The sequence below is a fragment of the Colias croceus genome, chromosome Z (assembly GCF_905220415.1).
Source record: "Colias croceus chromosome Z, ilColCroc2.1".
Lineage (NCBI taxonomy): Eukaryota > Metazoa > Arthropoda > Insecta > Lepidoptera > Pieridae > Colias > Colias croceus.
The window spans coordinates 11971729-11983855 of NC_059568.1; the positions used below are offsets into that span (position 1 = coordinate 11971729).

The following is a 12127-nucleotide window of genomic DNA, read 5'->3' on the forward strand; positions in this document are numbered from 1 at the left end:
CATCAGAGAGTGCTTTACGAACGAAAAATTTTTTTCGCCTCATTTTTGCAGATATTCTTATTATTATAGCCTTGTTAGTTCACGGAATCAAGATATTTTGCATACTATTGTCGAGATAATTTAATGGAGATTAATTCCATACTTTTTAAAAATTGATTTACTTCAATAGAATTGGAAAAAAACACCGAAATAGGTCAAAAAATTTTCCTGTCCGTCATGTGTGAAACCTGAAAACACTATAACTTGTGAAAAAATCCATCATTTGAGTTAAATTTTTTTTTAAATATTCTAATCGACGATTGCAGGTCACTGAATGCGAATGATTAATTAATTCAGTGTCGTTTAATTGCAATTAATAAAAAACGAAAACTACAAGACTGTATATCTATATATATATATATATATATATATATATATATATATATTTTTTATATTTCATAATTAAATGAGCATTATGAGTCGTGCACTTTTGGATTTTCCAAATAATATTTTATAATATTAAGGGTTATTTAAAGGGTTATATTATTTTACAAATATGTGTAATTTAAAGATAAATGTAAATGTACAAAGGTAAATAATTTATTTTATTTTATTCATCAACTTTTTATTTAGACTCTACAATTGCTGCGTAGTCACCACAAGTCACCATTCGTATTTAGTCCAATAAAACCCGGTATATTCAGTGTAAATGACAGTTGGTTATTTCATTACTTGAATAAATTATAGAGCATCTAGTGAGGTTTGGTACACCTGGCGCTTTCGGTCGCACGTCCGCTCGTATCACTCAAGGATTTGATGCTGTCGACCCTCCAATTGCGTTTGCACTAATCCAATCGATACAGCTATTGTTTGTATTTCATGTACATAAATTGTATTGTAGATATCATGTTGTTTACTGTGTTTGTTTTTAGGATTATCTATGCTAATATTATAATAATGAAGTTTGTTTGTTTGTTTGAACGAGCTAATCTCAGAAACTTCTGGTCCGATTTGAAAAATTATTTCGGTGTTAGATAGTCCATTTATATCGAAAAAGAATGGAAACACAATTTCAATTACGACACTGTCATACACAGTAGGCTCTCCTAATCTCGGGTGCAGTAATGTGAGTGCTCGGAAACAGCAGATCTGCGGTCGAAATGTAAGTGTTATTAATTTCGGCGCAGTGCATCTTAGTCGGGATGAAAAAGCTATCGTCAAAGCTGGAGACTGATTGACGTCCCACTTTCAGCTCGCTCGTGCCTGCTTGCGATGAAATATCCGACCTCACAAATACCTAAGATGTGTCCTCCGCACGCGACGAAAACAAATGTTAGTCCATATTCCGGATTAAACCATTTAAACGGGGACACACTACTGAATACGTATGAGTGGATGTGAAATATCCATAGTACAATCACAATATTTGCTTTAAGTTTCCAACTCCAGAGTCGTGTAACATCAAATTGTTCGTTATTTCATCTTTGGTTAGGAATATTGAATTTTATACGAGCTCCTATCGGTATTGGATACGGTGAATTGATGTGCGCATGTAGAACGTGATATGCAGGAACAATTTTGGTATCATTTTATTTTACAAATAACACTTGATTGCTTTGTAAACATTCGATGCAATATCTCGGCTAAATAATGATTTATTCATTCGTAGATAACATAAACATCGTTAACTTTTATAATGCAAAGCTAGATAAAAATTTAAAATAACAACTAACAAGCATCATTTAAATCAACCTTTACAGCGACTTCTTAACTTTTCATAAAATAATCATAATGTAACAACGTGTAATTTGAAAGCGGAGACTAATGCGCATTCATTTTATAAATAATTGAGAGCTTAATGCTTCCTTGAACTTTCCAAACCTTTGGTTGTGGGTAAGCCTTTTTTCACATTTACTAAAAAATTGTACCGTAAATAGTGTACAAATGCCCTTATTTATATCAGTAAAACCAGATGTCTACATTCAAAAGACCAAGGATTTAGGTATACTTATGAGTTTTTTTTTTTTTTTTTTTTTTTATTCAAGATTAGGCAAGCATTTGACCATCGCTTCGCCTGATGGAAAGCGATAAGCATGGTCTAGGATGGAACATGCTGACCTAATAGATGCCTATTCACTTTTCTTTTGAATAAGTCCAGATTATAATTATCAGGAAACACGCAGGCCGGAAGATTGTTCCATTCCCTACTGGTACGCACGAGAAAGGAAGAAGCGTAACGCTTAGTGCGTATAGGTGGAATGTCGATGACATAGGGGTGGAGACCAGCACCGCGTCGACTCGACCGGTGGTAAAAAGGAGAAGCAGGTATCAGGTTATGTAGTTCTTCAGCACATTCACCATGATAGATCCTGTAGAAGACTGCCAAACTAGCCACTTTTCGACGATGTTCCAAGCTGTGTAATTTCGAGGTGGTGAGGGCCTCATTCCCGATAAGCCTTATCGCTCGTTTTTCAATCGAGTCCAAGGCGCTAAGTTGGTATTTTGCTGCACCAGCCCAAAGGTGAGAACAATACTCCACACCCGACCGAACTTGAGCCTTATAAAGGTTTAGGAGCTGTTCCGGTGTGAAGAATTCCGCCACTTTGGAGAGAATTCCCAGCTTCTTGGCGGCAACTTGCACCTTGGACTCAATGAAGGTTTTAAAGTTGAGGTTAGAGGAGAGCTTTAGGCCTAGAAGCTCCAGTTCATTGGACAATTCCAAGGACACATCCTGAAAACTAGGTGTTAAATTTAAGTCGGTGCGTTTAGCTGTAAACAGGCAGGCCTGTGTTTTCGAAGAGTTAAACTTAACCAAGTTGGCATCACCCCATTCGGCAACCGATTTTAGAGTAAGGTTCAGCCGTTCAACCATAGCCTCTCTTTGTACCGCCAAAACATTATTGCCCGTCTGTGCTTCGGATATATAACTGTCTACAACTGTGCTGTCATCAGCATAACCATATATACTCGGACCTAACAGATCATTTATATGTAACAGAAATAAAGTAGCAGACAGTACTGATCCTTGAGGAACTCCAGCGTTAATGGGTAGTAGATCAGACGCACAACCATCGATTACAACACGAAGCGAACGCTCTCCCAAGAAATCAGAGATCCAGTTGCGCAGGCTAGGACAGATCCCATATGCTGGAAGTTTGTTGATAAGGCCACTGTGCCAAACCTTGTCAAATGCTTTCGAAATGTCGAGGGATACGGCTACTGCCTCCCCGAGCTTCTCGATAGCAGAGCCAAAAGTATGAGTGAGGTGAACCAGAAGGTCCCCAGTAGACCTGTTACGTCGAAATCCGTATTGATGATCGCTGAGGAGATCGTTACCTTCTAGATACCTCAGAAGCCGGTTGTTTAAGATACGCTCCATAACCTTACAGATAATGGAGGTGATTGAGATAGGCCGATAGTTACCTGGGTCGCTTCGGCTTCCTTTTTTGGGTATTGGCTGGACATTGGCTATTTTCCAGGTCTTGGGAACTTTACCAGTATGGTATGAGAGACGATACAATCGTGTTAGTATGGGTGAAAGTTCAGGAGCACAACATTTTAGTACCACAGCTGGGATACCGTCCGGACCACTCGCCTTATTCACGTCTAGACATTGGAGAGCTTTAAGAACTTCTCTCTGAGTAATGCGAAATTCAGGCATATTTTGACCGCAGTGTGGTAGCGAAGGTGGTACCTTATTAATAGGGTCCAGACGGGAATTACTAGCAAAGAGATTTGCAAAGAGATCCGCTTTATCTTTAGCAGTGTGAGCGAGTGCACCGTCAGGTTTCTGTAGTGGTGGTAAAGACGTCTTACAGAAATTAGCTTCAACTGCTTTTGCAAGGGACCAAAAAGCTTTAGACCCAGAAGGGTAGGAAGTAATCTTGACCCCAATTTGCCTAATCCGATCAATGCGAGTTCTTTTAAGCGTTTGTTTGAAGGATTTAGCAGCTTTGTTGAATTCTCTCTTTTTGCTTGTAATGTCAGGATCCTTACGTGCTCTAGCATCGGCCCAGATTCGATAAGCTTCGTGTTTCCGTTGTTCAGCTCGTCTACATTCGGTATTATACCATGGCTGTTCTTTACCTCCGGAGGATACGTCTTTAAATGGAATGAAATATTCCATAGCCTGCCGGACAACATCTTCAATAGCACTAGCACAGGTCGACGGATCGTTGGAGGAAAAACATACTCGCCGCCAAGGGTAAGATGCGAAAAAATGACGCATCTCATCCCAATCCGCTTGAGAGTAACGCCAAATACGCCTAGTTTGCACAGTGCTGGGTTCTGGTGGGGAATATATAGAAACAGCTTTGACAATGCAGTGGTCAGAGGAACCTAAGGGCGATGAAACACTGGTTGAATACCTATCAGGATCAGTGGTTAGCAAGAGATCCAAACAATTAGCCGTATGACCCTCAACGTCAGGAATACGAGTTGCCTCTTTGACGAGTTGTGTGAGATTAAGGGATAAAGCCAGATTGTAGGCGTCTCTGCCAGCATGGTCGGTTTTCTTGTAGGGAAACAGCCAGTCCTGATGACAAGCATTAAAGTCCCCCAAAAGAACTAGTTGAGCAGATGGAAATTTCTTTTGGACGGAGTCAGCGGCCACGCTGAGATATTGAAAGAATTTAGTTGTGGGTTTAGATGGTTTTTTTAGTTAAAGAGTTTAGGTCTGAAGTATGGGAGCGATAAACAACGGCATATATTATTTTATCAACACCGATGTCAGTAAGAAGCCAAAGAACGGAGAAATCAGGATTGTCGAGGTGGCGGAGACGCTTATAGCAGATCTTGTCAGATACATAAGCACAGACACCGGCTTTAGGATGAAAATTATGTTCTAAGACATACCCTGGATAATCAAGATATGCCGTGTCAGAAGGTGTTTTAATCTGGGTTTCGGTAAGAAAAAGTAAATGCGGTCTTTCGGTCTCAAGGTGGTGGTGGACAGGGTCGAGATTTGAGTGCAAACCACGAATGTTAGTGTGGTGCACTTTAAATGGGAGGAAGTGCAGCCGCTGTAGAAACTTTCTTTTTCTTTTTGAACTTTTCATTTGTTTTAATATGCGGAGTGAATAGGCAGGGAAATTGGAAGTTGATCGAGGTTTAGTGAGTAGGTTAGTCGAAGCAAACATTAGAGGTGTGCTGATGGGGGACTAGCTTGGAGACTGCGGGGACGCCCGTACCCCCCCAGTTATCGCCATCGGGTCCTCCCGTCCGGTCGCCAACCGGCACGATGGAGCAAAACTGGGATTTTTCGAAAGCGGCGGGGCAGCCTTTCGCAGGTGGCTCTCCTACTACTTGGGCCCCCTACAACTAACGGTCGGCCAGCGGTCAACCGTGCTACGGATCCCGCTACCCTCCAAAGCTAGGCACCCGGCACACCAATAACGCCGCTTCATGGAACTATAACTCACCAAACAACTAACCAGACCCAACCCCCCGGAATGGCTACACCGGAACTCATGCCGGAACACGAAACCGCTTGGCGGCACGTCTCTATCCGGTGGGTGGTTGCGAGCCACGACCGAAGTCTCCCACCAGTTTGTTGCTCATTTAGCACTACCCAGGGTACACGTGTAGGGGATCTAGAGTCAAAGCCTACGGACGCGAGCAACAGTGTACCCCAAACTACTTACTTTACTATTGGCGTATTTACGTTTTACTATTGGCGCAAGCTTCACTTTTAATGCAGTATCATTAGTTTGCAGTTTACTTTTCATCGGATCTGGAAGCTGGGGTAATATTCACTGAAACACGGTAAGCTCATTAGTGTTTCGCTATTCATATAATGCTTAATATGATTCCCTCTAACTAACACTTTTAAGTACCGATCAGAATCCTCTTAAGATATTTCGCGAACATGTGAGGCCGTTTGATAGATTCCGACGATACGAAACTGAGCACGGGTGATGTCTCAAAGAGACAACGTTGTTATGAATAGTGACTAATTGGCTTGACCGGAGTGCCTATACGGTGCTAATGAATTACGCTCGTTTGACTTGCAGTTGCAGTTTCCATATAATTTTATTTATTGAATATTATATTTATTGCGATCCTCGATTTTAAAGCAAGATAACGAATTAATTTATGATAATGATGTTACAGCGTCAGCGCGTAGGTACTACAAAAATGCATCTTACGAGAAATGAAGTGCGGAGCGCGGAAGTAACCTAGATTCTAATCTCAACCCTTGTGGTCGTTGTAACACCCATCAGATTTTAAATTTTACATTATTTTGATGTCCTGCGTTTTATGAGAGCTCAAACTATAATAATGATCTGAACTTTTTTTATACAGGTTTATTATTATTACATGCACCTACTCATTATATCCAAAAATAAAACAAAAAGTTCAAAATTGTAATTAGTTAGTAATTAAATATGTTATCTATCTAGTATAGTGGAAAATATTTACTTCAATATACTTAATATAATTGTATTTTATTATTAAAATATAATTATTAAAAATAAAATGTTTTATGAAGGTCTGTGAAGTACCTATTCTACAAATTGCTTTAACATATCACGTATGTAAGTAAGCCACGACAGCTCACTCATTATGAAAATTAAATTGATTGGTTAAGTAGAGTTGTAAGTATTCTACGGTAATATGAATATCAAACCATTTAGGTACATTGTCATCAAGCTATCCAGACAGTAGTAATATTTTATGTCGTAATTTCCGAAGGTCTACGTTTCAATTCGAGTGTAGGTATATACCTATTCCTTATTATAAAATATATATTTGTGCACGTACAGTCTATTTAATAATTAAGAAACGCAAAAAAGTACAGTTTTAGATCATAAAATCTTTTTTTAAGGACATTATATTCATATTCATGTGTGCATAGTAGTACAAACTAACGTTGAAAATCAGTACGTCAACTTTATCGTGATCCATAAGTATTTGTGAGACAATCACCTCAGACTTAGTATTCCTTATTCATAAATCATAGTAATCATGAATGAGGCTCAACTTGGGCGTTCAATCCAGCAAAAAGCAGGTAGAATATTCAATTATATGTAAAGCTATGCAATATGTAGGTAGCTCATTGGTAGTATTACAAAGAGATCGCAGCCGGGAATTCATCACGGGAGTGCCCTTGCAGTGTGACGGGCTCACCCCCGTTTATTTTCAACTGAATATCAACTAGGCTAACGAATTTTAAACAGCTCCTCATTTAGTTTTTAATTACGTTGAACCCATTGAGTTATAGCGTTAGTGTGAGGCGATAAGTGGGTATAAACTTTATGCGTATTTAATTAAAAATAATTTTATAATTTACGTATGCTAGGTAAATTTATCTGCTTATATAGTAGGATGATGATGCATAAGATTCAGTAAAAAACACCCAAAGGCGTGTTTGTAAAACTGTGTGAGTATATGTAGGTATAATACGAGGGCAGTCCCAAAAGTAGCCGACCTAACCAAGAAAAAACAAAAAATATGGAATAAATTATATTTATTTCTCTACATAGCTTCCTTGTAGTCCTTTACACTTTTCCCAGCGGTGCTCTATATGTTCAATGCCGCGTCTGTAGTAGGAATCGTCGAGCTCTTCAAAATAGGCATTAACCGTAAACTCAACATCTTCATTGCTTGCAAATCTTTTCCCACCGAGCCATTTTTTTAAGTTTGGGGACATAAAATAATCAGATGGGGCCAAATCTGATGAATAAGGTGCATGAGGTAGCAATTCAAACTTTAATTCTTTGATTTTAGCCATCGCAATGCTGGAGGTGTGGACTGGCGCGTTGTCCCGATGAAACAAAACTTTTTTCTCTGATAGATGAGGCCGTTTTATCTTTATTTCTTCACTTAGACGCTGCAACAAGTTTGCGTAATACTCGCTGTTGATGGTTTTTCTTCTTGGTAAATAATCTATGAAGATTATCCCACGAGCGTCCCAGAAAACCGATGCCATGACTCTTCCTGCCGATGGAACCGTTTTTGCCTTCTTTGGGGCCGATTCTCCCCTTGCAGTCCATTGCTTTGACTGTTCTTTCATCTCCGGTGTGAAATAATGAACCCACGTTTCATCCATGGTAATAAATCGACGCAAAAACTCTGCACTATTGCTTCGAAATTTTGCCAAACACTCGACTGAAACATCCTCACGACGCTGTTTTTGCTCTAGTGTGAGTAATCGCGGCACCCACCTTGCGCACAGCTTCCTCATGTCCAAGTTTTCAGTTAAGATACGATGTACTGCACTTTTTGAAATGCCTACCATATCTGCTAGCTCGCGCACTTTTAGTCGACGATCATCCAATACAATTTTGTGGATTTTTTTACTATTTCTGGCGAAGTCACTTCATTTGATCGCCCACTGCGAGGTTCATCTTGGCAGTTCGTTCGGCCACGTTTGAACTCGGCCACCCAATATTTTACCGTTGTAAACGAAGGAGAAGACTCCCCCAATGTAGAATCTAGCTCATCTTTTATGTTAGTTGGGTTGAGGCCTTTCAAATGAAAGTATTGAATGACGTATCGTAGACCAATTTTTTCCATATTGAAAATTCTCTGACAGCGTTCACTTTCAAGGACTACAAAACAAATGACAAATGACCTAGCGTGTTCGAATTCCAAATTTAAAATCTACATTGATCAGACTTTTTAAAAAGAGTATTTAATCGAATAAAACTGCCAGTACGTAAGTCAGGTCGGGTAATTTTGGGACCGCCTACGTATGTATATTATGGTCTTATAGTGTATTTCATACTCAAACTTTTTTATGCATGGAATTTTCAATTTATTGTAACGTGCGAATTAAATCCCTTGCAGTAAAAGGCAAATGCTGTACAATCCATTATGTATGTAGAACTTTCATTGGCATAATTTTTTTGACGTTGGGAAGTAGGACAACGAGACACTACTCTTTTTGGTCCTATCTGTATCCCATCCTTTTGCATTCATTCCTATTTTCGGATGGGTATTTACGGAGCGTGTCGCTCATCGTAAGATAAGCAATGAGCTTTCCTGTTCCTACTGAAATACAATATACCTACATTTTGGGCTAAATCGGACCTAGTATAAAAGCCTGATATTTCCCTGTATTATTTATGGCAGGCTAAATTGAATAAATAATTAATAAAAATAATTAATTAATAAATAATTAATTAATTAATTAATAATTAATTTAATTCTCATTTTATAAAGACTTCAAATGATTTAAGTCCTTTTTTTGCTTTTTTTTATCGTCGTATCATCTCTATCCAATTAATTCATATTTGTCTTCGAATTTCAAATGTATAGAATTTGGTATCTGCCCCCCTAGTCAAGTGGCTTTCTATTAGCGTAGCGTTCAATAGAATAGACTACGAATGTATGAGATTGACGTAAGCTGTAGAAACGTATCTACAGCTTACGTCAATCTCATACATTCGTAGTCTATTCTATTGAACGCTACGCTAATAGAAAGCCACTTGGCTAGGGGGGCTGATACGGAAAAGAAAGCGTCGTCTCCTAAATGCATTGTCGTTAATCTGGGTAATCTCGAATATAGAAGTAAAAAATGTAGAAGTCATTTAAAGGAAATACGAAGATTTTAAACTAAAATATTATATAAAGCATAATCATAGTTTAAACTTTCAAGCGTACCTAAAGATAGCAAACTTACACTTGTAAAAGTTTTGCGCAACTCTATTATAAGACGAAATAACTCGTAAGTCGTAACAATATAATCCGCGCTCAGTGTATTACGCGAAGTAAACTTAATTTAATTGTACGACATCTTATTTGCACTCACAGCAATTAGAAGCACAACATAATTTTAGGACGATTTATTTAATTCTCCCATTTAGTTTTCTGCGCAGTTACAATAGAATACAATTGATTATAAGCTACTCACATTTTCAGTCCATTTCAATCAGCAGAGATATATAGCAAAGTAATACATTTAATCACTAATGAGAATCTTCACACCGCACGTCTTACGTTATTTAATCACGATTTAATTATGTCAAATGAAAAAGGAACATTTTCAAAAGCTCCATGTGAAACTCATTTATGTTACATAACGTTCTATTCAAACAAGTTGTAAGGACGATCTGTAAACGCACCAGATTGCATTCGAGCTCTCCTTTTTGTGCGCGCGTATTATGTGTGCTCAGTACGTAATAAAAACATTGAAATAGCAGTAAAAAATAAATTATACTTGGCACATATGACGCCGCTAGTGTGGCTCCTGGCGAGCGAGCTTATTTGAATGGTTTCGTAATATTAAATTACCATTTTTATAGATACATTTTTGTATTCGTTAAATATAAGTGTTGCTGAAAGGAATATACTTAATCAGCCTTTAATTTTGTATCATAAGGCACAACATACTTATGGATGAGGTCTTCGAATCCGTACCTACATGTTACTAGCTTGTTTACGTGATATTTTTTCCTTCCCTAGTAGATAATTACTGAAGGAGTAGGTATATTTTTATTTAAAGGAAAGAAAGCTGTTTCATAACGTGCTAATGTAAAAAAAAACAATTATTATTTTAAAATATACAATATCACAAATAAATTTCATACACATATTACGGTCTAGTGCAATGCGCGCTCAAAAGCGAACGCATTGCGCTGTGCAGAATATGCATAAAAAATAATTAATATTTTTTATTGTCGACGTTATCGCTCGCAACAATGAGCGCTACGCTTGTTCCTAATGAAGTCCTGGCATTCCTGCAGTATCAGCTGGATGTCATGGATGAAGTTAGCATAGAGCAAATTTGCACCAGCAATTTTACGGAAGAAGAGATACGTGACGCCAAATCACTTCTCTTTTCGGCATTGATTATGGCCGACCGGATGCCGTCTCGCAGGAGGGACGAGAAGGGAGAGAGGAGTCTACGGGACATCATCAAGGTGTTCAAGGAGACCGATCCGGACGACGTGCCAACTTTCGTGGCGAAGGATTTGCGTAAGCTGCCTCCCGTCACATTCGACCACGTCGACGTCACCCGCCTTCTTAAGGACATCACTTCATTAAGGACTGCCCTAAAGGAGATGGAGTTTAAATTTGGAGCTTCCCAATCCACCATCAACGATCTGCGTAATGAGGTCGTCGCCCTGCGCGATTCAATTTCATTATGTAGGTCAACGGAGGTTTCATATGTGAACACACGTCGTGGAGCGCAACGTGAGACTTTTGAGTCAGCGAATTTGACGACGCCGCCGGCCGTCGACCGCGTCACGCCGCGCCCCGCCCGACCCGCGCCTCTCCCGGAGAGCCCGCCTCGTGTAGCAAACCCGACACCGGCTGGCTACGCGGCCGCTGCCGCCAAGCCTCCCGTAAAGCGGCAAGAAATCACCCGAGATGGAGATCCCGTTAAGCACAGGGACTCCCCGCGCCGTGCGGCACACTTGTCGAGCGTGAATAGTCATCCACTCGATGAGGAGGGCTTTACAAAGGTAGAGAAAAGGAAGAAGAAAAAGAAGCCCTCCTCCAACAAGTGCGGTACCGCCCCGACCGGTAACAACCACCTGCTGCGGCCCGCCATACCGACGACGCAGCTGTACGTGTCCCGCCTGCACCACTCCACCCAAGCTTCTGATGTAGTGGAGTATGTGCGGGTTAAGACCAAGTTTATCGTGAGGGTCCAGCGCCTGGAGCCGCGCAATAATTTGAATTTTAATTCATTTGTTGTGCGTGTACCGAGCGAGCAGCTGTCAATCTTCATGAGCGAGGAGTTCTGGCCCCGTGGTGTCGTGTTCCGGCGGTTTCGCGGGCGGCTTCGCAACACCCAGCCGAAGCCCATTCAGCGAAATATGACACTGCCAGTGCCGTGAATTGTATATAGTGTAGTGCTTAATAGTTTTAGTTATAAAATATTATATGTATGTTAGTCTGTAAGGTATTTATTCTATGGGTCTGTACAATTTATTGTCTGTTACCTGAAATAAATGTTATAAAAAAAAAAATTACCATCGACAAGAATTCTGGGAACCATCCTTCTAACAGTTGTGTATTTCTAGTAAAGGACTAGCTAAGTCAAATACGACCATTATCGCTCATCACTTGCTTTTGTTTTATATATTTGTATGCTATTATATATATTACTAGCTTTCCGCCCGCGGCTTCGCCCGCATTCAAAGAAAAACCCGCATAGTTCCCGTTCCCATGGGATTTCCGGGATAAAACCTATCCT

At 39.7% G+C, this 12127-nt stretch overlaps 1 protein-coding gene across 1 annotated transcript; it reads left to right on the forward strand.

Moving 5' to 3' along the window:
• The first annotated feature begins 10559 nt into the window (after positions 1-10559).
• Positions 10560-11890, forward strand: LOC123705021. The gene has a single exon (XM_045653576.1). The coding sequence runs from the start codon at positions 10623-10625 to the stop codon at positions 11766-11768; it is 1146 nt and encodes a 381-aa protein (XP_045509532.1). The 5' UTR covers positions 10560-10622; the 3' UTR covers positions 11769-11890.
• The last annotated feature ends 237 nt before the right edge of the window (positions 11891-12127 follow it).

Bases quoted from the DNA above. Each gene is read 5' to 3' on its own strand.
- LOC123705021 (XM_045653576.1), top strand. From the start codon at position 10,623: ATGAGCGCTACGCTTGTTCCTAATGAAGTCCTGGCATTCCTGCAGTAT.